Raw genomic sequence first — 26,642 nt, 5'->3', positions numbered from 1 at the left:
AGATCATCTTACTTTTTAAAAATTAACTGATGGAACATCTATTAAAATAGATCAAAGTGACTAAGTAGTACTATTAAGATTTAAAAGTGAATTTCTGAAAGTATGCAAGATTTATATTGATTCAGACATAAATAATCCAGCAAGATAACTTTAAGCCACGCTTTTAATAATTTTAGTCCTGTTAAATTGGGGAGAAAAATGGTATGGCCACATAGCTCAATGAGTCCCAACCCTGGTTTTGATACTCAAGGGTATTTCTAAATTTCTCAAGATTTGTCATTTTAAACACTTATTTTCATTCACTTTCCTTTAGATATATAACATACTGCATAACAAATCTTTCAAAAATATAGAGGAAAGAGAACAACAAACAAATTCATTAGTTTTGCAATTCACAAAGGTTGGGAATCACCAAGTGTTGAATACAGGCATGGCAACAGGGGACACTTGTGGACATGCTCACAGTGGGCAGAAGAGATGGATGTGATGGAATGTAAATAACCTGGCATTCTGAACCTGAGCAACTGGGGAGGTCCTGCAAAATCCCTGCTCAGAGTACTCCTGTCAGATACCAAGCAGTGCAAGACAACATGGTTCCTGTCTGGCGATGACCTGATTGCACCAATGTCCTAGGACCTGATAAGCACTGAGAAATAGCCATTTTTTTTACCTGTTCTTTCTTTATACCCTTGGTTTAGGATGTTACAGTACTGTTTCTGAAACTATTTTGTGAGATGTTTACAGACATTTCACGAAAAACAGTTCTGTAGTGTGGCCAATTAAGTTTGGAAAACACTGGTTCAGTGAAGGTCTAAACACATTTTGAGTAAAGGATTGTCACATCCGGATGCATGGTCAGTCTCCAAGGGGAGAGCTAGACACAGTGCAATTCTCAAACTTGTTTTGTCAGTAACAGGCCCCTACCACAACAGAACATTAATCCACATCAGGAGGAATGTGTCAGGGCCTGTAACCAATTAGGGTCAGAATGCTGACCCCTACACACCAAGTTCAGTTTAAATACCATTATCTCCATGAAACTTCCCCTACTCCTCCAACTATCAGTAATCTTTTTCTGGATTCTGTTCTGCTGCTTGCATCACTTAAATGGCACAAGCACTTAAATTCAACTAAAATTTCTTGAGCAAGGCATGTGCTGGTTCCTATTGGGAATAGCAACCCTACCCTCAATCTAGTGAGTGAAGAGTAAAGAAAAAGTGTGGGAGATAGTCAGGAACAAATAATAATGGAAAGTATATTAACGGAATGTTTATTATGTATGTGTCAGTTCCTATGTAAGATGCTTCTTATGGATTATCTCACTTAAAACTTGTAACAGCCTTTTTGGATAGGCACCATACTCATATACATTTCACAGATGAGGAAACAGAGAGGTTAAGAATTTGTTTAAGGTCACCCAGCTGGGGCTTGACTCTTAGTTTGATTCCAGAGCCCAAACTTCTTTACCATGCCATTATACTGCCTTCTTATAATCATGGTATGAGGCAGACTACAAATACCAGAAAGAGCAGGGGAAGTTCAAACCCAGCTGTCGTACTGGTGGGAGGGTATGAAATATCTGAAGAAAAAGATGGCATTTGTAATACATCTTGAAGACTGGATGGGAATTCAATAGCTGGAGATGGGGGAGAAAGAGCATTCCAGGCTAAGTGAAAAGCATGAGTAATAATTGTGTGTTGGCAGAAAAGCATGATGTTTATTCATCAATTTAGCCTAAGTGTAAGAGAGAGTAGTTGTTACTCTGGCCCCCTTGCAAAAAGACCAGTGTGACCCAAAGCGTGATCCGTGGATCAGTGTTGGTCCAAAAACACTGCTGATGGCTCGTGAGGAGATAAGTGTTTCTAGGCTGTGAGAGTAAGAGACTAGAAAATGTTATGGCAATTTGACAGAATACCTTTGTTAACGGTTGAATCTAAAAATAATTTAAAAATGTACGCTTATTTTATATATCCTTTAAATTTCATTTCCTAGTAAGTCATTTTTATTGTATTTTATAAAAGTATTGGTCTGTGATGGACTGGAAATTGAAGACAACAACTAAGTGGTCCTCACATTTATCCAGGGAGCACTGAACTTGACCAGAAACTAGAGTGAGAGGGAATCTGCCTGGCACTTCTCAGGCTACCATGTGCTTTGCCTATATCGCTGGTGCTCAGCCAGCTGCGGGGGATGCACTGAGATGACATCCGTAACCTCAGCAGCTTCTTTCTGAGCATCCAGACCACTGCTTAGCTCTGGATCTGACTTTAAGGGATGATCTTGCTTTGCATTTGTCACCTTTCACTTTGAAACCTAAGGGCAGGTAGCACTATATGGACAACCTAACAAAGAGAGTAAACATTTTGAAATGTCAAAAATATAAAGAAATTACTTCTTCAAATCATGTTTTGAACTAGGAAAATATATTTCCTCCCCCCCCCCCCTAAAGAGATAGAAACCCTGGCTGCTTTGAAAATGCTGAAGGCTGGTTAACTGTGTTTCTGGATAGCTACCTGTAGAAAACACCATAGTGTTCTCTAGCAAACCTCCAAGCTCTACCACTTTCCCATATACACATCTTTGATCTCATATTCAGGAAATGGGAGCCCAGCCAGAGTCCATGTAGCCACAGTTGCCAGTATAACTGGGGGTGGGACATTTAGATCTCATTTCATTCAAAGCAACAAGAGGGAATCAGTACTGGTTTTTTTTTTGTTTTTTTGTTGTTGTTTTTGACTAATTGTAAATACTAGAATAGAAAAAAAAAGCAAAGTATGGTAATGGGAGTGAGACCCTCCCTGGTGGCACCAAAAGTAACTTTTTTTTTTTTGCTGAGCCATCCTGCCACCTGTTGGCAGCTCAGCGGCAACTCAGCTTGGGCTGGGAATCGAACAGGCGACCCTGATGCTCAGAGCTCGCACTCTTGAGTGAGCTCTTAACCAACTGAGTCACTTGGCCAGCCGAGTAACTTTTAATTGACCAGAAATTTTGATTTATTGGTGAGACTCACTCTCCACCACACTTGCTTCCTGGGAACAACCATGTAACTTAGAGCCAGAAGGATTGCCAAGCAAAACAACTGTGGAGATTCAACATGGCTATGTATGGCTAGCACACATTTTCATCTTTACAGAATTTCGCTTTTGAAATAAATTTTGTCTCACTGCTCTTATTTCCATTATTTTTATATCAATGATGGTAAACATTTAGAAATTTCTCCTATTGCTTCTACAAAATATCTTCCTTAAATCTTCTAAATGTTAGAAACTTGTCAAACATTTCTAAAGTTTTTAATCACTCCTATGATATCTTACCAATCAAATCAATTTTTTAAGTTAAGAATTATCGAACTATTAACCATATTTGTTCTTTTGCCCTTAAAACTGTTTTATACACTCGATATTCAAAATGAGCACCTTGCATAGCCTTAACAGAGTTATCTGGAAAGAAGCCTTAAACTAGTATTATGGGGGAAAAAAAAGTTTAGTGTTTAAGGAAGTTTTTTAATGTGAAATCAAAAGTAATCAAACATCACCGATTTCCAAATTTGGTTAAGAATAAAACCCCTAAAAAAACCCCTACCTCACTATTCAGAATTGTAAGACGGAGCCATTTAATGACGGCAATTAGATAACTGCCCTATCTTACTCAAGGCTTATTTCACCAAAATATGTCTCAAGCTCATGTTCACTCCTCTAAACTCTCTTCCCTTTTTCCCTCTCCCCAAGTAAAAGAAACAACTTTGAAAGAGAGTTATAAATATAGATAAAATACTTCCATATTGTCTTTTAGGGATCTCCAGAGAGATTTCTGTATGTGTTGCCTAAATTTAACTATGAAAACAAGCATGTGATAATTATGTTTATTAGGTAAGCATTCTTTAATAGTTTGGTTTATTCCTAGTTTCAAAAAGACTCAGGCTCCTTTACTATAATAACGTAACATAAATAACAAATATGACTAGGAATTTGTAGTTTAGGTAAAGTATCAGTATCTGTGAAAAATGATAAAATGCCCAATTTTAATGACGAGTGTAAAGCAGAATAGCACCAATTAATGAACCAAATCATGGTACAGCTGATATTAAGAATTGAGTTTTCTGATGTGGCCGGTTAGCTCAGTTGGTTAGAGTGCAATGATCACAACACCAAGATTGCCAGTTCGATCCCCACGTGGGCCAAAAAAAAAAAATTCAGTTTTTTAAGTATCAATTATTTACAGCATATCACAGGATAACTGTTTGGTAGAAATAATGTCAATACTAATATTTTTCTTAATTTCAACCTCTGGATGAAAAAGCTGCTCAATAAATCAATATAGATTTGAAAATAACATTTCTGTAAAGTGTCAGATGTATTTAGGTCTGGCCACTGGTGGCAGCCTTATTATATTAGTATTAATCTTTTAAATGTTCAATTCTATTTGCTTACAGAATTTTACTCATTCAGGAAAGTGTAGCATTCAGTGACGAACAGCTGAATAAAAATCATTAAGGTTTTCTGTTCCTTTTGTAGTTCACTGCTTTGTTAAATGAGGCAGTAGCTGTATCTTTGTCACAGAAGGAGAGGAAGGTGACTTGTAGTTGGTTGAAACTGTTTAAAATGTATTTTGTTTTTGGTAGTGGCAGGTTCCAGGTCTGAGGCTTAAGCACCTTGGTACACAAGGAGAAAGGTCAGTAGCCCTGGCATCCTATTGCTGTCAATAGGGTTGCTGGAAAGAGGGCCTTCAGAGCAGGAATCCAGAGGCAAAAAAATGACAAAACAATAGAGGCCTAATAGGCAGGTGCCAGTATAGGGAGACGACTAGAAGACCCAAGTCCACGGTAACATTCAGGGCTCAGCATAACTTTATGCCTGATTTGCAAGGTTGACCAAAATTTGATTAGAGTCACAGATGCAATTTCAAGACAGAAAAAAACAGAAGAGGGGTATTATGTAACACTTATTTTTTTACTTTATTTTTTTATTTTTAGCTGAGCCATCCTGCCACCTGTTGGCAGCTCAGTGGCAGCTCAGCTTGGGCTGGGAATCAAACTGGCAAGTTGCTCAGAGCTTGCAATCTTGAGCGAGCTCTTAACCAAATGAGCCACTCGGCTGCCTTAAAATAAAACATTTATTTTTTACAAGTGATTTTTATCTAAAAATAAATGTCAAAGGCAGAAATATATAAGAATAATATTCAAGATATATTTCATTCAACCAATTAAAATTCCATGATAAGCAGAAAAAAACTGCATATCAGAGTAATACCCCCAGCAATTTTACTAAAATCATACTCATGGTTTGAGCATTCTTCTGGCTTCTTATTTACAGGAAGAAAGACCAAAAATCACAGGATGATGAGAAAATTCACTTTATAAAAGTAACCATAACAAGGCCCCCGTTATTTAATAGGTGCATTCTAAGAACCCAATTCTCAACTGTATTGTACATTTTAATGGACATAGTAAAGCAAAGGAGCACCAGATCGATGCCTTACGAAATATCGACTTGAACTTGAACCTTTGGGGAACTTTCATCACAGAGGATGTAACTTTACAGCTTTCGTATAGTTAGGTCCCAAGTGGGTTATCTGCTTTGTGGATTATTCAGGCATAATACAAATCCCAGCCAGCTCCCCTTCTTTACCCAGCAAGTTCTTCAGCTCAGTTTTCCATACAGCCCAATCCGGGCATGTTTTAAAAACTAAAAGTCTTTTTATATTTATCAAAGCAAAATACAAGATAAATATATTGTAAGGATAATCACATGAAGCACCCCAAAACAAAATAAAAATTCAGAATTCTTTTGAATTTCTTTTCAAGAAATAATAACTGAGAGTTGATTAATTATCTTCAACATTTTCCATTTAGGGCAATTCACTAAAGGAACCTAATTTAAAAAATATGTCTTCTAGAATAATTCAGATTTTTCAAATTATTGTACCTGTTCTATGGTCTGATTTATAGAATTACTATTTACAATGTTCAAGTAACTTTGTCTTAAATTTTCTCTCAGATGAGACAATAGCACCTTCTTAACCAGTAATTACTATAAGGCCTCACTTAAAGTTGTTGATAGGATCTGCGACTTTAAGTGAAATGACGTATAACCAATTTTACCCTAGACTAATTGATATAGACAAGAGTTAAGTTCCTATAGCATCTCATCAATGTTCTAACGAAACAACAATGGTGTACAATATACAAAATAGCAAACAGGCCAAGTAAAAATATAATTATTAGTGATAAGAATTTTCATCTTCCATGGTAACTACCAATCAAAATATTTTGCATACCCCAGTTAGGTCTAGAAGTGGTTGTTAGGGTTTATCCCTTAAGAGGGGAAGGTATCAAGCCCTCACCAATTCATACTATTTTTTATTACAAAGTTATAACTATGAAAGTTTATGAAAAAAATGGAGAGTTTGGTGAATATCAGTCAACAGAAAATTATTCAGTACTAAGCCTAAGCACTCATTCATGTGCTCACTCCACTCAAGAAGTAGACTTAGATAAGTAATTCAGTGTGTAACTAAATCGAGATGTGTAAAAATGATACATAACTACAACTTGAAGTGGGAAAACTGATTTCAGAAATAATAGAAATAGCGTGACATACTTTCAAAAGGAGCAGTGACAAGGAATAAGTTCTTGAATATAAGACAATTGGTTGTGAGAATACCAATTATCACAGAGGACATAACTTTACAGCTTTAGTATAGTTAAGTCCCAAGTGGATTATCTGCTTTGTGGACTACTTTACTAGATTAGAATCTGAGATGAAGTATGATTTAGCACTGCAATTCCAAAGGAACATTAGTAAAAGATTCAGAATGGACACATAAAAAAAGTAAAGATCACAAAAAAGGAAACAAGTAAACAGAAACAACATGTGAGAAACAGTGAAGGAATTAGTCAAGTGAGAACCGGACCACCAGGCCAGTTCTCCCGCAGCATGCCCCCCACACGAACACTTAGCAGATACGTCCCCAGAAGGTCCAGCGCAGTACTACCTAGGGCACGCAAGAACTGTCCTGCTGACTGCAAGCCTCAGCTAGCAGGTGCCTACTGTCCTCCCCTCTGTGCTTGCATTCAGCAAATTCATATGCTGAGCTGACTGAACCCTTATCTTCTTCCATCTGGAAGGACAGAAAAGCAACAAGTCTCATATTACAGAACAATATTCTCACTGCAGATAGGTTTAGAATCAAAACAGCAAGTGGGGTCCACAATCTGGGAGGCACAAATGAATGTTCACACACCACTACATTCATTTACTGTCACAAGAGAGCTCATAGCAGCTTCTTACCGGGCATACAACAAAGCACAAAAAATAAAGCCATGATTTTCCAGCACACAAAGTTAAATTAAAACCAGGTTTCCTTCAAAAAAGTTAAATTTCTTCTATTACACGAATTCCTTGCCACCAAGATGTAAGGTTCTCATTGCAAAGGTATGTTCCATTTTGCACCTTTCATGCTCCCTTTTTGGAAGACTTCTCTACTCTAACTGGACGTCAGCATAGTAGGCAGGTTAATCACACGGCCTTTTAAAGGTTACATATGTGGGTAAAGGGGGGCTTGACTTGATTTAACAAAATTAATTTAATCCTTAATTTAAAACATTTTTTTTGTGAGTGTTAATTAATTTATACAAATATCTATTCTTTAGTTTTTCTGTATTTATATTTAGAGACCTTCTAAGGAGTATGTGCCCATAGGCAAGATAAATTTAATCATTCTTAAATTATAAAAATAATGTCCTCAATAAAAAAAACACAAAATTTTCCTCATTTCTATGTATTTGCTCAGTCTTATGACTGACCAATAATTATTTCTAAGAAAAAAAATGCTATGGTGAATTTCATATGTATATAAAATAAAGTAGGAGAATTCCTTGGTTTCACAAGTACAATAAGTTTATGTAAGGATAGCTTATTAACACAGCTTTGCCTATAATACAGGGGAGGGGAAAGTACTCAAAATGAGTTTTCTTTCATTCAAAAGAAAATTGTTAATAGTCTTGTGTTAATAGTTCTTAAGAAGAACTAACCTGATTAAAGATTTGAAAGCTCTTAAAGATATTTGGTATCTGCACATTTTCCTCTCTGTAAATGATAAAGCTACCAAGGATCATACCCAGGAATAGTGTTCAAAAACAAGATGTATTCAGAATTCATAGGAGGCATCAGCAGACAGACGTCTGTGGAAACTTGTTCTTCTTGCAGCTGTGAGCAAATGCCCACCCAGTCGTTACTCACTGCTCAATTAAGCAACTGTTATTTCTGCCAGGCCTTTGGTTGAGCACAATATTTCTTCTTTCTCTTTTTCTCTGATGCTAATAGTAAGTAAATAGATCAGTATGGACAATGGTCATTTGATAGATGAAGAACCTGGAGACTAGAGAGGTGAGCTAACCTGGTTAGGACATATTAGAAGCAGTGCCAAGGGCAGCCCTAGCATTCAGGCTGTCTGTCTGCACAACAGGGCTCTTCCCTTTGTTATACCACCTGATTGGCGGCTGGCTTGCAGCAAAGGCTACCTGACAAATATATCCTGCTCTCACCATGTTCTTTCACAGATGAATGTGAAGCTTACTGCTTTGTTAGATTATTACAGAGCCTGGGATCTCTAATTTATGATCTCCTTACTTCATTCTTTTTTGTGGCTTGATTTAAGCCAACATGATATGTAAAACTATGATTTCATAAAAACATTAAGATTATTCTCAATGCAGAAGTTATCTCCACTTGACAAAAGTTTGCCAGAGTGTTCGTTAAATAATGAGCTCCTCTACTGCCTTAGAGTTAAATAATTAGATGTTCAAAAATGTGATGAATACCCACTCTTTTCAGAAAGGCAAATACAGATAAAATGTGATACACATGTTTGGCTTAACCAAAGGCGAAGACAAATCTTCAAGTTTTTTTTAATTTTAGTTCTTGTTTTACACATAAAATTTAGTTAACTACGACTTAAACACTCATTTGTATATTCACCTACAAGTATTACACCTTTGTAATTCAAAGTAGAATATTTCAAAAATCTTGAAGCTAGTAAAAATAAAATTGAAAGTTTTGATAAAATTTTAGAACAGCTTAAAATTATGAACTCACAGAGTTACCTAACAGGTTAAGTGGTGCTTTGTCAAAGCCATTTATTTGATCAAATGAATGTTGAGATTAGAAAATTTGAGAATAAAAAAGAATTTAAAAAATACATACATATATATATATTGTGTGTGTGTGTATATATATATATATATATATATATATATATATATATACACACTATATATATATAATTGAGAATCCTTAAGGTACTGACAGGTTGAGAAATTGAAGTGTCAAAACTAAAAAATTTTAGTAACATTATTTTTTCTCTTCAAACCTGACTGGAGTTAAAATTAATACTACATGGTTTTGGTATCTAAATATCAAAAGTTCTAGGATTTAAGCTTCCATTCTCTTCCATCAAAAGATATCTCTAAGCTACTGGTTAATTTTTGTGGTAACTGACAGAATGTATCTGTCTGTGGAAATAAAGGCATATATAAGAGATATAAAATATACTGTTCTATTTATAGATGCACTAAATAGTAGCAAGGATATGAAATGCTTAGCAGCCATTACAATGTACAAAGACAAATATGCACATGTATTTACAATACAGAGTAAGGTGAGATAAAAAATGGAGAAGTCTCACTTTCAAGTAAATGAAACTTAAAATGTTAAATTTTATGCATTTCTGTAGCTTAAATTACTCAACATGCAGGAGCATATCATTAATAATATGACAAGCAGAAGCATTAGAATTGTGCTACAAAATGTAGTTAAGGTGTATATAACATATAACAAGATACAGATCTGTCCTGTTATCAGGCTGAATTTTCATCTGAATTTTCTTCTCAAAGAAGAAAATGGATTTTTTTAAGGTTTTAACATAAAGGTCAAATTAGAGACAGAGCTGTGCTAACAAAAAATGCCCCACTCTTAATTCATGCCTCTGCCCATCTTTTAAATATTGTTTAATTGACCTTTAGCATGCAGACGTTAACAAGGTTCTACTCCTACTCTACCTAAGTTTGCTCAGCTGATTCCTTGCCCTCGACAATGGCTGCAGTGCGATGAACTCGTCACTTAAAGCAACTGTGTTGGAGTACATCTATAAATGGACAGAAAAGGGATGGGACATACAACAAGTCAGTGAGCTGTATTCATCACCTAAGAGACAGACACAGGAAAAGCTTTGTAAAGACATATCTGTTCCTCTAAGGGCAGGACATATCATACATGATACACATACATGACTGACATCTGTAGGCTGTTGGCTTTCTTTACTCTTAACACCACATTTTTATTCTGGAGAAAACACAAAGTTTGAAATAAATGCTGACAACTCTTCTTTTGATATGATTTTTCTTGCTACTTTTGGTGAACAATGAAGTAGCTAACAACTTTCTAACCATTTCTTCATTTAAAATCAGACAGTATAAGGCTGAAATAATAAAGATTACACCTATAGCAAAGGAATAATGTCACACATGGGATTTGAATGACCATATACTGTTTAAACAAAAACAAAACAAAACAAAAAAAATCAGAACCCCAGCAGGCCAGGAGGTCCCTGAGTGGAAGTAGAGATTTCCTCTTTGGACTAGTCCACAGTAGAACATCTGTCAAGTCATGTAAAAGTAAATTTAGTGGGGCAAAAGGGGAGATTATACCAGCTTTCACAGAGATAAAATGATTGATTTACTGCACATTTCACTTTTAATCAATTTTAACCTAGGCAAAAAATCCAAAACATATAAAGTACTTCTAACCTTTTCTTGTCTAAAGGTCCACCTTAAGGTACCAAATATTTCCTATGTAATCCTTTAGAAAGAGGCTATAAGAAAGGTAACAAGAACTATTAAGATCACTTTTTATTATTATTAAAAAGCCTCTATGAAAATACAACAGTTTGCAAATGCACTGCCTAATGTAGAATTCCTAAGGGTAAATATAAATAAATCTGATTATTTACTTTTATAAAGAATAAAATTTTTAAAGTGATGTCATTTATATATTTTGGTGAAATATAACTTTATATAGGCCAAGGGGGGAGTTTGTGTTCTCCGTAAAGGTCAGGAAAAGTATAATAAGACAGTGTATTAAAAATAGTATTCTGTTACTGTAAATACTTATCTCTGAAGATTAAAAAAGATAGGTAAACCTTTCTGATATATATTTAATTAAATATGGCAGAGTGGAAAACTTTTTCCATAATGATATATGCATAGGCAGACAGTAACCAATTATGTAATTTTTTTCAGCCCCATTTGGAGACCCATATTACAGAGCAACATCTTCATTGTCCTTATAATGTTTTTACTAAGGACTTACGATATACAGGACCAGGGTTAGGTGCTTTATATTCATGATCTCTAACCATGTAAGGTAGTAAATATTATTCTAATTTTACAGAGAAGAAAATAGAAGCTTAGGAAAGTTACTTGATTAAAGACATACATTTTATAAATGGTTAAAACAGTATTTGAATTAAATTTGTCAGACTTCAGAGGCCTATGCTGTTTCAACGGTGTTAAAATGTATATTGGTTAAGATTGAGTTACCAAAGCAAATAAATGTTAAAGAAATGTTCATATGATCAACTGAAATGAAAACCAATGCACTGTTTAGGAAACCTAACTCAAATCACTACTTAGGGAGTGCTTTTCTATTTGTAGAATACGCTACTAAATTTCCAAAATTTAAACAAAATTTGCTTGGCATGTAGTAAACATGTGGAAAAAAATCTCAACCTAGGCAGAACTAAATGATAATAAACTCACTGTTTACCAAGGCATAAAAATTAGTTGGAATGTATTCTTGAGGATAACAAGACAAGTTAAGATAGACTTCTAGTTCATGTACAAGTCAAATATACAAAAAAGGCACATTCAACTAAATAGCTACCATTTCTTGAGCACCTAGTATGTGTTTGGACATTATTTTATTTAATCCTCATTACAAAGGTAATAAAATAGACATTTCTATCATAATTTCATCCATGTAGATACTGAGATTTAAAGTCATACAGCTACCAAGTGACAGATCTGGGTTTCGAACTGGAGAACTATCAGGCCTTAAAGGCCATATTCTTAAACACTATATATAGCATGCAGTATATTTATTAACAAGTGTTTAGTGAGAGAATATATCTTATAAAAATTCATTCTTTAAATTATTTATGTTGAAGAATCTATATTTCATACTCTAGTTGAAAACAATATAACCTGAAAAAAGTATTACTTGAATTCTAATGTTTCTAAAGACATGGATATATATCCCAATTATATACACCTGATACAATGCTGTGACAATACTATTTAAAACATATTTGCTATTATTATCTGGACTATGATAGAGTTATATTTAAAAACCTGAAGTTCTATCATTAACACAATGTAATTAAAAAAATTATAATTTATCAGGAGTCATAAAATTAGCAAAAACAATAAGAAACAACTTTAAAAACATCAGATTTAACAATATTTATATTGCAAAATGCCTGTACAAAATGCCTATAAATACAGTAATGGATAACTTCCTATTTTCTGATATAAGCACATTATAATGATAGCTACTCATTGTTAAAGACCCCTAAATAAAAGACCCCTAAATAAATATAGAAAATGGTTACCTGTGCCTTTTCAGTATTTGTAGGATGGAGCTGTCTGTCAAATACTTTCTTCACAATATCAAGAAACAGACATGTAACAACCATGAGGATTATGGCAAACCAAACAGAACCACTTGATAGGAGCTGAAAAAATACAAAGTACATATTCTGGGAGCCCAAAAATGGCCTGCAAAAAAAGAAAGTGGGCTTAATAAAAGTAGAAATGACAAGGTAGTTTCTTAAATCAAGATATCATGTAAACCCACTATATTTGAAGGTTAGAATTTTAATTTGGAATACAAGTTTGGGATAATGTTCAAAAATTGCAATCAGTATAATTTAATTAATTGAATAACTAATAAAACAAGATAAGACTTTAATTGTTAAAACTAAAATTCCATTTACTTTCAATGACAACTATAATTTTTATTATTAGGAAAGTGGAAAGTGGTGACTAGGAAACTCTCAGTGGTAGGATATCAAAATTATGTAGGAATACAGACTTAAGAGACCAAGAAAAACAAGAAAAAGTATGTAACAAGATATTTTCTACTAAACAATAAAAGATTGACTACCCAAATCTTAGGTTGAAAAGATCTACTTATAGGTTCTTCTTTACAAACGTATTTTAAAATAAACGCACTCACAAGTACTAGCTCTACATAGTAGTAGGTATAGTCAAGATACTCTTTTTGGGTTTTGGTGTGCATCACTTCAAAAGAATTTGGGGAAATACAGAATGAAATGAAAAAATAAACAGCATTAAAAACATTACAAACAAAACGTATTCATAAGAGTATCCTCTTATGATCCCAAACGGAAGTTAATTATTTAGCGAATTCAACGTTTTTTGCCTAATACAGGGATCAATGACACAGCAGGCAAATGTAATATAAATTCTCTAAATGAGAGACTTTGGTTGTCTATCACAAAAGAATCTTAGAAGAGGCATTCATTTTTAATCTATCAGAGTAGCTAAATATCAGATTTTACCAATGAAGATGAAACATACTATTTAATTTTGAGAGAGAAGTTAACTCATTTATGAAATTTTAATGGCTTAATATGGCTTATTTTGTTATGTACATTAATAAATAATTTAGAGGTAATATGGTTAGTGTAAAAGAACATTAATTGTGGAGTAAAACAATTGGGTTTAAATGCTAGCTTTGCTCTTTTTAACCTTTGTGATCTTGGGGCTGAGTTTCCATATAGAAAAAATGGGGATAATAAGATCATTGTAATGAATCAATGTAATATCTTAGATAAAACTCCTAGAACATAGTAAGTATTCAGTAATTGTTAGTTTCGTTTTTACTCCATATCAGTAAGATCAATTGACAGAAGTGTATTTATTGTTATCAGGATAGGATCTCAAAATTATTTGTTCATAATATAACCTATCCCAATAAATGTTTATTAGAGTTAAATCAATATAATTAAAATGTAATATAGTCACTCACCAGAAAATCCCTCCATAAAACATAGAAAATACAAAATAGAATACAATAGATCCCCAGGTAACAAGATGGTTGATCCAGGTCCAAAAATGAGTTTCCAAAGCCATCTAAAAATAAAAACAAAAAAAATCCTTAATATAAACTAATAAATCTTTAACCTCTCAGATAAAACTCATGAATAAAATGTATTACTGTATTTTGCCATGTATAATGCGCACTTTTTTGCCCAAATTTGTGAGGGAAAAATAAGGGTGCATATTATACATAGTACTAATTCCGTATCTATATAAATGTTTGTAATTCTTTTTCTTGTACCTTGTATCTCTGTTCTTGTGTTTTATAATTATTTGTTATATGAAATTTCTTTACCATAACATGTTAAAAAATAAATGCTAAAATTCCTTTATAATACAAAAAGCGAGTACCTAAATGTAAACAAATAAAAATCTGAATTAAAACATTAAAACAAAAGATTTTTTTCCCTGAAAGTTTGGGCCAAAACTGTGGGTGCGCATTATACATAGCAAAATACTGTAATTATAAGTGACAAAGGTTCTTATGGTAAAGACTGAGAAGATAAAAATTAATGCAAAGCTCCTAGTATGAAATTGAACAATTTCAAGTTTATAATATTTTTCTTCTATGAGGAAGCAGCACTGAAATTTCATGAGTACTTTATTCTCAACTCTATTGCCTAAAACAATTGTTTTATCTTGCATTATATACACAGAATCAAAATTTCAGAGGTAAGTATTGTGGGGTTAACCTTTATTTGACCATAAAAATCAGCAGAGACTTTCCAACATGCTGAACTTAAAAAAGACTTTTAACAAAAACAAAAATAAATTACTAAATAGCAATCAGTGAAATTATTCATGACTAAAAAAGGAAAAGAGAAAAATATCTATCTATGGCTAAAAAAATGAAGTTTATGAATTATACAGACACAAAATGTGTCCATGTGTCTAATTTCGGTACCATACCTTTACTGTGACTGTAATAACCATGACTGTGAAGACCAAGGTGCCAAATGTCCAGTTTCCAAACATCTAAACAAAAAGAATAAACAATTATTGCCTTCTGTGTTACCATGATGCTAAATCAGATGTAAGGCAAAAAGTAACTTCATTATTTAAAAAATCACTTGCATTATTTAAGCCAATTTCATTTGAAGTCTGTGACTAGCTTAGTAAAGTTAAAGGAGTATGAGAAAAAATACCATAAGCATTATTCTGTAAAATGATCCTTTGCATAACATTATCAGACTGGAAACCCAAAGATGAGTTTAGAATTGTGTGACAGACTGTTTTTAGTTAGAATGATACAGTAACTGCTTTATTCCTGTCACAAAGTAAAAATCTTAAACAAAACAAACCCTGTTCAATGACCATTATTTGGGTTGGAATAGTCCAACCCAAAGTTATAGCTGATAACTTGCCACTGTATTTCTGGACACAGCATAGGCAGAGCAGGAAAAAATAAATTATACACAAAACCAATACCTGAAAGGAAAGATAATGGCCAAAGGATTCCTTGTAAAAATGCGTTAATGTCAGTCAGAAAGCATTCCCCTGGGCTTTATGGCAAAAACTTACACGGTTTATTAAAAATGCAGAATCCCCAAAGAATGTCAGTATTTAAGTTCCACAAATAAGAACACAACCAGAAGAAGTTTATGTTAATTTAGTTTATAAAGTAGTCATAGTCTTTACCATTGGCTTAAAAAATTAATTAAAAGGCTGTTTTATTATTACAGATATCTAACAATTAGCATTTACTTGACAAATTATTATTTAACCTCTGTGTAGCTCACATTTTTCATGTGTAAAATGGGGGAAAATCTTAATAGGTTTTTATAAGAGTTGGGGTATGCAAAAAGGACAGGGTGCCTGGTATATATAAATAAGTTATCAACAATAAAAAATCAATTAAGATTCCTTTATTTGAGGGTATTTGGGGAGTTTGTTAATAGGAAAAGAATGGAAAAGTCATATTGAACCCCTTATTTTCCTGCTTTTATCATCTCTAGAAAAGACCTGTAAATATTGAAAATCAGTGGCTTTCACTTAACTATCAAACATCTTTCCATTTCAATACTCTTACGTCCCAGCAAATGCTATTGGGTTGTCAGAAAAGTCATGATGATGCATTTTTGCAACAAAAAACAGAAAAAATACGTTATGACTTTTCCAACAACCCAATATAATAATAAGCTAGGAAAAAAGTGCCATCATCATTTATTAGCAATAAGTAAACTATCTGTGTTCTTTCATTGGCTTGCAGCTATTACTTAATTATAGGTATTAATATATATGCAGAATAGGACTCTCTAGTGTATTAAATGTCTTGGTATTCAGGGGCTTTTAACATGAGTTCCACAGAACCCACTATCCCCCAAATGGTTAAGTGACAGAACAGTACTTCACATAATTAGTTTCCTTGTAATCTTATGTATTTTATTTTATGCATCTAAAAGCACTATAGTGAGTAGTTTATACAATCACTTAACTAAGCTCTGGGAGAAGTGCCAGTCTCCTCTTTCAGGGCTATGGGCACAGATCTTGAATGCAGCCAGGGAACCTACGCCTAGAAATGGTAACGACGGCATGTCTATCCCTCAGTGTCTGCTTTTACTGGACCCAGACTGGGACCAGCTGCATGGTTGTCTATCTTAGAAGTAGAGGAGGGTTCAGGGCTCCCTTTTGCATTCAAGGCCCTGGGGGGAGCTGTAGAAACATATTTACATGGTCTTTCTTTTCCCCTGCAATCAATTAGTTAAGATTGCTGTTTCTTTTCATTCTGACTTCCACTGAGCTAGTGATGAAGTAGTGGCAGAGGGCATTTTGGGGATCCGGCTAAAGAGAAAATGAGTTGGTTAAGTGGGACCTATTTAGGTCACTCACAGTTATTTTCATGTACACTTAAGTTTGCATTTATAGTTGTTTTTTTGTCCCTTACAGAGAGTCTGCCAAAATGTGTCCAGTTTAGACTCTACTAAATCTCACTGTCCCTGCTCAGAAGAGACAGCTGCTCCAAACACTTTGTATCACTATCTGCCTGTTTTCTGGATAACTTATTCTAACTGAATTTGTTACCTAATTATTTAATAAAGCCCAACTTGTATTCCAAATTAATAAAGATCATTCATTATTCATTTGTGTACTCAACAAACAGTCAATGAGCATCTATTACATGCCAAATACCATTCCAGGCCTTGGGGATAAAGCAGTGATAAGGTCAAATTGCTGACCTCATGGAGCTTACACAGAGTGGGGACAGATACGCAAATAAACCTAAAAATATATACTCTCAGGTAGAGATTAGTGCTATGAAGAAAAGTAAACATTGAGGAAGGGGTCAGGAAGTGATGCCAGGTAAGGGAGACGGCACTTAATGGGAGTGGGCTAGAAAGGCCTACTTGAGCCAGTGATGTCTCAGCGTCCCTGAATGAGGAAGGGAGTCAGTCATATGACCATTTGAGAGAAAGCATCCAAACGGAGAAACAGCAAGTGCAGAGGTCCTAAGGCAGGAACAAGTTGTCTGTTCAAGTAACAAGAAAATCAGTGTGGCTCATACTGTGCTAAGAAGCCACTAGGTGATTTTGAGCAGATCACTAGATAGACGATATTTTCATTTTCTAAAAGATCACGTGGGCTGCTATATGGAGAACAGACAGTCAGAAGGGGAGGAACAGAAAAGCAGGCGCAGGAAGGAGGCAGTGGTTATGATCCAGAAGGAGATGGCAGTGATCTGAAAATTTGTGCAGGAGGAGGAAGTGCAAACATTCAGGATATGCGCAACATGAGAACCAACATGACTGCATTTGAGAGAAGTGAAATCAAAGATGATTCCTAGACTTTTGTCTGAGCAGTTGGGTAAAAGGTGGTTCCATTTATTAATATAGGGAGAGCCAGAAGGAAAATGGGTTTGCAGAAGACATAAAAAAAATTCTGTTAAGCTATATTAATTGTGAGATTCCTAGGGGATTTGTTGAAGTTAGTTTATTTGAATCTGAACTGATTGGCAGAGATGTAAATTTGGGAGTTTTCAGCACATAAGCAGTATTTAAACCATAAGGATGAGTTCACCCTGTATACATACAAAGAAGATGGCACAGCACTGAGCCCTAGGCCACTTCTCCATTTAATGTGGTTTTAAAAGTGGGTGATTTTGCCTCTCAGGGGACATTTGACTGCATCTAAAGATATTTTTGGTTGTCATACCTGGGGGATGCATGCGTGTGTGCTACTGGTATTTAGTAGGGAGAGGCTAGGCATACTGCTAAACATTCTATAATTCATAGGATGAGCCCCCACAACAAAATTATCTGGTTCAAAATGTCATTAGTGCAGAGGTTGAGAAACCCTGATTCTGAGGGTAGAAAGAGAAGACTGAAAAGAAAACTCCGTAAGGAAACCAAAATCACAGAAGCTAAAAGATAATGGGGCAGGCGGAAGGAAGGCTTCATAAATTGTGCCCGATGGTAAAGTTCTAGGACTGAAACATGCTCTTGAATTTAGCAATGCAGAGGTGGCTGGGATGGTAAAGAAAATGGTTTTCGTGACAGTGCTGGGGGCAGGAGGCAGGGGGGACGCCCCATAGGAGCAGGTTCAAGGGAGAAGAGACCAGGAAGTAGAAAAACGAAAAAAGATAACTTCAAATTCTGCTCTAAAGACACACAGAAAAATGTAACCAGAGCAGTTTATGGGTCAAGGAACTGTGGTTTTTATTAGAAGATGGGAGATATTAGAGCATGTTTGCATGATGATCTGTTTGATCCAACAGAGGATGACAGATTGATAGTGAAGGCAAGAGAGAGGATAATTGCAGGGGTAAAGTCCTAGGTTAGATAAGAGCTTTAAGAATAAACAAAAGATGAAAACTTTTTCTGTACCAGGTTTAACTTAACTGTATACTGATCTATAAAAGAACTGCCTTACCTAGAATTAATCAATTGTTCAGTTCACAGTACAAACTGTCTTTATTACAGATTTTAAACATTTGACAAATTGTTGGATGACATCATAAGAAGCAAAGTATATTTTTTCTGTTATCATCTAATGTATACTATATCTCATGTTCTATTAATTGCCTGGAATATTATTAGTGTTTAAATATTTGTCTCATGAATAAGTGAATACATAGGAAAATTCTATAATAAATGAGACAATCCAAGATATTTAATCATATAATCTTTTATTAAAAGAAATCTGTACCTACCTATAGGAATTAAATTGCATGTGTGTTCTTGAATGACCTGATTGGTAATTATAGTGGCTAAATTATTTGAACTGAAATAAAGGATTCTGCAATCTCTGTGGAATACAGATACAAAATAGTATATTTGTAGTCCTAACAGAGATCTTACCATTTGATGGTTAGATTTCAACAGTTGATGACATGTACAGTGTGAAAGAGAAATTAATTAAGGACAGGAAATAAGGTGAAAAATTAAAATTTCAAGAAAAAAATAGTAGTAAGCACTACAGAAAGGTTTAATTTTGTTTCCCTCAAAATTACAACCTGAAATTTCATCTCCTCAGTCTACTTTGTGTTGCTAATTATTTCCTTCCAACTAATCTGGCAAATGATAGTTTGATGAAGGCTTGATGAAGGAGTGAAGAATTACTTTTTCTTCCTTAATCCTTTCTCATTTAATTTTTAATGTGGTATGATAGTGTAAATATGTATTTTAGAATGGTACTGAGGATCTGACAATTCCAACATCTATACTGGAAAAGTTTAATTGGAATTAAAATACTCTAATAGCTTTTCCCTTTTTCTCCCAAACTTATATTTTTTGAATTTCAATTATTTTAGTTTTTCAAATCTGGTATAATTCCATAAAGAGAAAAAAAAATCATTAATGGTAGACATTTTCTTTTGAGTTCCTGTATACTTCAGTATGACAAAAATAAAATGAACAAAGAAATTATTGAAAATCCTCATTTGGGCAGATCTCATTTTACAAAGAAGTTATCTAGTTTGTAATTTTCATATCAGACCACTGAGTGGAATAGATATTAGCATCTAAGTTCCTGAGTTAGCAAAGGATCCTTTTTTCTTTGTCTTCTTTTTCTTCCGAAGCCTCCAGCTAAAGCAATGGGAAGCAGGATATTCTCTAAATAGTTTCTTCCCTACATCACCCTAGTTCTCTACTCTCACCGTATGAGTACAACTTCCTCCTTTCTTCATTTCTTATAATGTTTTCACACTTCTAATATTCAAGGTGCAATCAAACAATACAGTGAATGTTTAAATAAATGTATTACAGTAAAAGACACGTTGCCATTAATCCCCTTCAACATACTCCCCCTCGTTTGGAACACACTTTTCCCATCCTTCTGCCACTTCCTGAAGCAGTTCTGGAAGTCCTCTTGCGTGAGTGTCTTTAGTTGTGCTGTTGTGGCTGCCCTGATGTCCTGATTCATTTTGACTTTGGGGAAGAACCAGAAGTTGCACAGTGCCAGATCCAGTGGACGAGGACACACCGTAATGTTTTTATTTGACAGAAATTGTTGTATACCAGAAGCGATGTGTGACATGGAGCGTTGTCATGATGGAGGATGATTTACGGCACACTTTAAAAAACACACCTTCTCTCAACCATAGCTCACACCCCACTGACAGCACCAAACAATGTGAAATTTGTCACACACTGTTACTAAGGTTCCACATGCCGCTTCCTGTATTGAAGATCCCTGCCTTTCTGTTGGTTGGCACTCGGCAGCAGTATTCACTGTAGTTTTTGATTACGACAAAAAAGCTCCATGTCACACAACGCTTCTGGTACAGCAATTTCTGTCCAATAAAAACATTATGGTGTGTCCTCATCCAGCTTATTCACCAGACCTGGCACTTTGCAACTTCTGGCTCTTCCTCCAAGTCAAAATGACCATGAAAGGTAAACATTTTGAATCGATTCAGGACATCGAGGCAGCTCAACAGTGCAACTAAAGACACTCACGACAGAGGATCTACTGCAACTTTTTCCTCCTGCTTCTCTCTCAGGATCACTTGTTTTCACTGACTTTATCTTTACCTCCAGCCACTCCTCTTCCTAGTACTTCCCACTAATAATGTTTTCTACTCCAGGCCCTCAATTATTTGTAGATTTCTTGGACATACAAGAACAATTATTGGAAAGTAGGAAGCATTCAAGCGCTGAACAATGGGTCATGGACTAGATGTCTGAAAAGATTTTCAGTCTGGGAGACATAAGAAGAGCTGGAGAAAAAAGATGGGGTTGCAGGCTCAACCCTGAAGAATAGATGGTTGTAAGAGAGATTTCTGGGAAAAGGAGGCAAGAGCACTCTAGAGGGAACGTAGGAATGGCATCAGAATCGGGCACAGCATGTTCTCAGAGAGCCAGCAAGGACAGATTAACTTAACACAGTTAAAGAGGAGAGAGTTTCTGGGAGAAGATCAGGTGGGATTGGATAAGACAGGGTCTTCAATATAATGATTTCATAATAAAGATAACAACGAATAACGAATACTGCCAAGGCTTAGTAAGTACTTCTATATGCTAGCTACTATCCCTGATGCTCTCCATGTCATTTAATCCTTACAGCAAATCTATAAGGTAGGCATTATGCTCCTAATTTTGCAAGTGAGGAAACTGAGCCTGGGACAGATGAACTAACTCATCTCAAATCACTAAAGTGATAACTTTAGGTGCCAGGATGTGAATCCAATTTGACTGATTCCAATGTGCGTTTGTTTTCCACTATACCTAGTATTGGTGGCAGGGAGTGGTGGACTAATTTCCAGCAGTATGTATCTGAGTGGTAGATCTGGTAGGCTAAAAGGGGAAAGAAGTTAATGATTTTCAATCATTAGAGTTAAAAAAAAACCAAACAAACCAATAAGTAATAGATGGTAAAGAGAAAAAAACCAAAAACCTGTCATACTAAAGGCCAACAATGTACTCTTCATTAAGATTTTATCTTACAGCATGCTCAGGATTTAATTTTAAAAAGTCACTGAAGGGCCGGCTAAGTGGCTCAGTTGGTTAAGAGTTTGCTTAAGAGTGCAAGCTCTGAGGAACAGGGCCGCCGGTTCGATTCCCACATGGGCCAGTGAGCTTCGCCTGAGCTGCACCTGAGCTGAGCTGAGTGGCAGGATGGCTCAGCTGGTGAGAGCACGTGCTCCTAATGACAAGATTGCCTGTTCAATGGTGGGCTATGTCCACCCACAACTAAGACTGAACTCAGCACCTTGAACTGAGCTGCCGCCTGGATGGCTCAGTGGCTAGAGCGTGCGCTCTTAACAGCAAGGCTGCCGGTTCAACTCCCGCATGAAAAAAAAAAAAAGTCACTGAAAATTCAAAACAAATATAAATTCTCAAATTAAGGGAATACTTAAATAAGTATGACATCTAATAGGATATTATGCAGCTGTGAAAAATGTTTTTGAAGCACTTTTAATAACATGTAAAATCACTTAGGCTGTAAGAGGATAATTATAATAAGATTATAATTGAGAAATAAGGGGTAATAAATTATGAGGTTAATGACAAATAGCAAAAAATAAAAAAGGATGGAAGGAAATATGTTAAAATGATAGAATTATATGTGGGTAGAAGGACAAGTGATTCGCTTTCTTTATATTTTTTCCTGTATATTTTAATTTTATCAGAATGGGCATATATTACTTTTAAAATAAAAAAATATAATAAGTATCAATAAAAGATCTTTTTAATTTCCTTTTCATCCAGTGACATCTTCCTTCTTAACTCTTTTCCTCTGTTCATTCTGTCCAGTTTTCACCCCAATATTGCAGGTGGAAATGAGCATACTCTATACCTATATGTTTGATGGTCCTTTGCACAGGTGGGTGGCAATACTGTATAGAAGGACACCAGGCTAACACTTTATTCAAAGGAATTTAAATAGTGGTTAAACACACAGGCTTTGAAGTCATACAGATCTGAGTTTCAATTCTACTCTTGTAATTTACTTGTAATTTACCTGAGGCAAGTTTCGTAACCTGTATGAGGTTAATTGTCTAATACACAAAAGTAATAGATAATATTTTCTTCACACAAGGTTATTACGATTTAATAAGCTAATATATGTAATGCACCTGGCACAGAGAAAAAACTCAATAAAAGGCAGTTATTATTTGAAAAGTGCTATAACCTTTATGCTACACAAGCTAGATTCATTTTTTTGTCCAAATCAGGCTAAACGTGTCCTCAAAAGTGAAGTGGCAGTAATATGTGTGTTCCTACTCTACATCCTAAAGGGATTTGCATAACTTAAGCCTCTCTACAATTGAAACCCATTTTCTTCATTGCACTTACACATTTTGTTATTATTTTGCTTGTTTTTTTTTGTATCCCTCACAAGACTCTAAGCTCCATGACTGTTAGTTACTCTCATATATCCAGAGCCCAGTACTGTATTTCTTAAGAATGGTTGGTCCTCAATAAATGTTTGTTGAACAGATAAAACATAATATTCTCTTTCTTGCAATTCTTGTATCTCTGTGTCTCCAAATATATTTTGCAAAACTTAAGTACTGCCAATGGAAAAGGGAAACTAAAGGTGACAAGCATTTCCAGTCCACCATAGCACCACTGCTGTCACATCCTAACCCATCTAGCTAAGCCTAGAAAGAGAGGCCTAGTTCTGCCAAGAATCTATCAACATGAGCACTCCATTTGGGACACAGTAACAACATACTGTGGGGCACTCTTTTCCAATTTCACATTTCAGAAAAGTGGCCATTCTAAATAGCAAACAGCATTGCTAGTGTGCACTGAAGGGTATGGTAGCACTTGCTAAGCAAACCAAAAAAAAAATTCATGCAATTAAAAGCAAAAAACTAAACACTAAGTCCTCATTTCTCATCTGAAAACTGTGGGTCATAATACCTCTCCAGCAGGATTACTGTGGGGATTAGTGGAGATGGGGCATGTAAAGCACTTAGCACAACAGTAAGCACTAAATAAACAGAGGCTATTATTAAAACACAACCCTGAAGTAAACTGCATGCAGGGGCATGAACATATTCACTTGTATAATACATTTTGAATAGCAAAATTGCCTAGTAACTCGAATTTCATATTAAGATTACACTGTATTGCCTTTTTGTTTTAATTTTAATTTATATGAAATTTTATTAAGTAAAAAAGTTAAAACCTTTTTATAATTGCATTTTAATTTAATATCTGCATTTTTACAATTTAAATTGAATTTTTTTTATGACAGAAAGTTACCAAAAACCAAGCGAAATCAAATTAACAAACTTTAAAAAAAAAACTATGTATTTTACCTGACCATTTCCAAGCAGAGATATATCTTTCCCGATTAGAAAATAGGATCCAAAAAAGAAAATAAAGGCATGACTGAAACCAAGGATGGTCCAATAAAGAAAAGTTTTAATGCTTAGTTGACGGTTTTTACTAATATCTCTGTAAATTTAAAAAGAAAAAAGAAAAAGGAACACATTAAGACTCATATTTACCTAGTAAATAATTATTACAATTTGATAATTAAAAAACAAGATGGATCTTTAAAATTGTTTGAAAATATCTGTAGACAGAATAAACCCAAATTTACAAACCACTGCTTGTAGTTTCATACCCCTGTGTAGTAGCTTATATTCAAATACATTTTCTCATTTCATAAAGAAATATGACATAGGCAGAATACTTCAGTTTAATTGTGAAAAGTTGATTTATCTGTATTATATCTGTTGTAAACATTTAGTTCCTCTGCCATGACTGTTTCTTTTTAGTGCAGTCACTTGAGTCAGGTTCAGTACTGAGACTCCCAATTGACTTCATGTCCATCAGTATAGCTAATTATGAGAACAGTCTTTGCCAATTGAGAGTCAAGCCCAGTCCTAGATGTCCTAGGGAAATCAAGGGAAGTTACTGCCATTTCTGGATAACTGAATAACTCTAGGAGGTCAGACTAATGTGGAAACCATAAGCTGGTTCTGAGGAATAGTTCTACATCTGTGACTCCTTGGTTCTGGTGTAGCAAGAATAACCCAGGGGATCTGGGACAGAAATTAAGGTCCTCAACTCTACATTGTGCATTGATTACTACTCATAAATTTAGCAATGCTAAGACATGCACTAATTTTTTAGGAACTCTAGAGACAACCAATTACTGAATAACTTCTTTTGTGCACATGAAATAGAATATTATTGTAAGTAATAGAGTATACGTGTAAGTGCAAATTACACAATTGCTCAATGCATTACTAGGATGAAAGTGTTCATTCCTAAAAACACTGGAAAAATTATTATGTTCAGCAATTATAAACCATACGACAACTAAAGCATTTTCTTTAGTAAATTAACCACTAATATACCACCTAATACCACCTAATATATTTGCTAGTTTTTAAAGTACTTTTAAAAATTGATAACTATGTAATATACTACTGGGAATCAGAAATGTTATGGACATTTAATACTGAAAAATACTTACCGATAGAGAGTGGGCTTATTGTGTAATACATGAGGGTCTACATGCTGTTCTAGTAGACTATATATCAGAACAGGTAGGGAAGTAAAACAAATATTATACAAAGTCAGGTACACGCTGTCATACAGTGTCTAGAAAAAAGAAATTGATAGAAATTTTCAGATTCTAAACTATGTATTAGTGTTATACTTATGCATATAAAAACAAAGCATATCAAAACTAAGCATAAAAATCATATAGCTTTTTCAATTTATACAAAAATTCATTTTAATAATTATAATTTCTTATATAAACTTAGACATAACGTTCACAGATTTATATTCTTTGTGAGACTTGGAATATTTTATGTCAAATAATTCTGGAATTATAGTGAACTGGATCTACACTTCAAGATTCTCCACAATTTGGTCACTATGATGTAATTTTACACAATTCTCTTACATGCATCCTAGGTTTCTTACTATTCCCTTGATATGCTACACATATAGTTTTGCTTTCATGGCTTTGTCTTCCCATCTAAGGCCCACACTTTCTTTAAGGCATGATGCATTCAACTTTAAACATTGGCTCAAGTCCTTGATGATAGCTTCTTCTTCTAAACAGTTGTAAGTGCTACCGTTGGTACTAATTGCTTAGCACTTTGCCTATGTTTCACATATTGTTTTTATCGTTATTAATACTGTCTCTCTAATTATACTGTAAACTCCCTGAAAACCTAATCAAATTAGGTTAGTTCTCTTTGTCATATGCTCTTATAGCATTCTTTATTTCATTCAAATAAGCAAACAGTGTTATTGCAATCAATGTCTAAGCAGATATTTGGAATTTAGAGTTACAGATTTACACAGAGGAGAAAACAGTGATTAAGGATAAAAAAAGTTATGAAAAAAATCTAAGATAATTAAGCTCTTGTTATTTTAATAAATTCGAACAAATGTCTTGACCAATTAGAGATATATACTGTGATATGTGAAGAGGGTGCTCAATTAGTCAAAAGCAGTAGGTCCAAGTATGGTTTAGTTATTAACTTAGCTGCGTGATCTTGGGCAAGTTAGTTAATCTCTGTGTATTTCAATTTCCTTTTCTATAA

At 34.5% G+C, this 26,642-nt stretch overlaps 1 protein-coding gene across 6 annotated transcripts in view; it reads right to left on the bottom strand.

Annotated features, from left to right (window-relative positions):
* ATP11B (ATPase phospholipid transporting 11B (putative)) overlaps positions 1-26,642 on the bottom strand; it is a 115,195-nt gene that overhangs the window by 6,514 nt on the left and 82,039 nt on the right. For 3 of the 6 annotated variants that reach the window (XM_019668149.1, XM_019668182.1, XM_019668188.1), the window contains 5 exons: positions 25,556-25,683; positions 24,387-24,525; positions 15,089-15,154; positions 14,109-14,212; positions 12,667-12,832 (listed from right to left, as the gene is read on the bottom strand). In XM_019668149.1, coding sequence (XP_019523694.1) covers positions 12,667-12,832; positions 14,109-14,212; positions 15,089-15,154; positions 24,387-24,525; positions 25,556-25,683 — 603 coding nt within the window. Of the gene's footprint in view, positions 1-6,993; positions 7,120-10,057; positions 10,144-12,666; positions 12,833-14,108; positions 14,213-15,088; positions 15,155-24,386; positions 24,526-25,555; positions 25,684-26,642 lie in introns of all 6 variants that reach the window. The other 3 variants (XM_019668165.1, XM_019668174.1, XM_019668158.1) reach the window with 3 other exon arrangements.

Source organism: Hipposideros armiger, unplaced genomic scaffold (assembly GCF_001890085.2).
Source record: "Hipposideros armiger isolate ML-2016 unplaced genomic scaffold, ASM189008v1 scaffold_14, whole genome shotgun sequence".
NCBI lineage: Eukaryota > Metazoa > Chordata > Mammalia > Chiroptera > Hipposideridae > Hipposideros > Hipposideros armiger.
The sequence above is the reverse complement of the archived record's forward strand: the minus strand, read 5'-3'. Positions and strand labels throughout refer to the sequence as shown.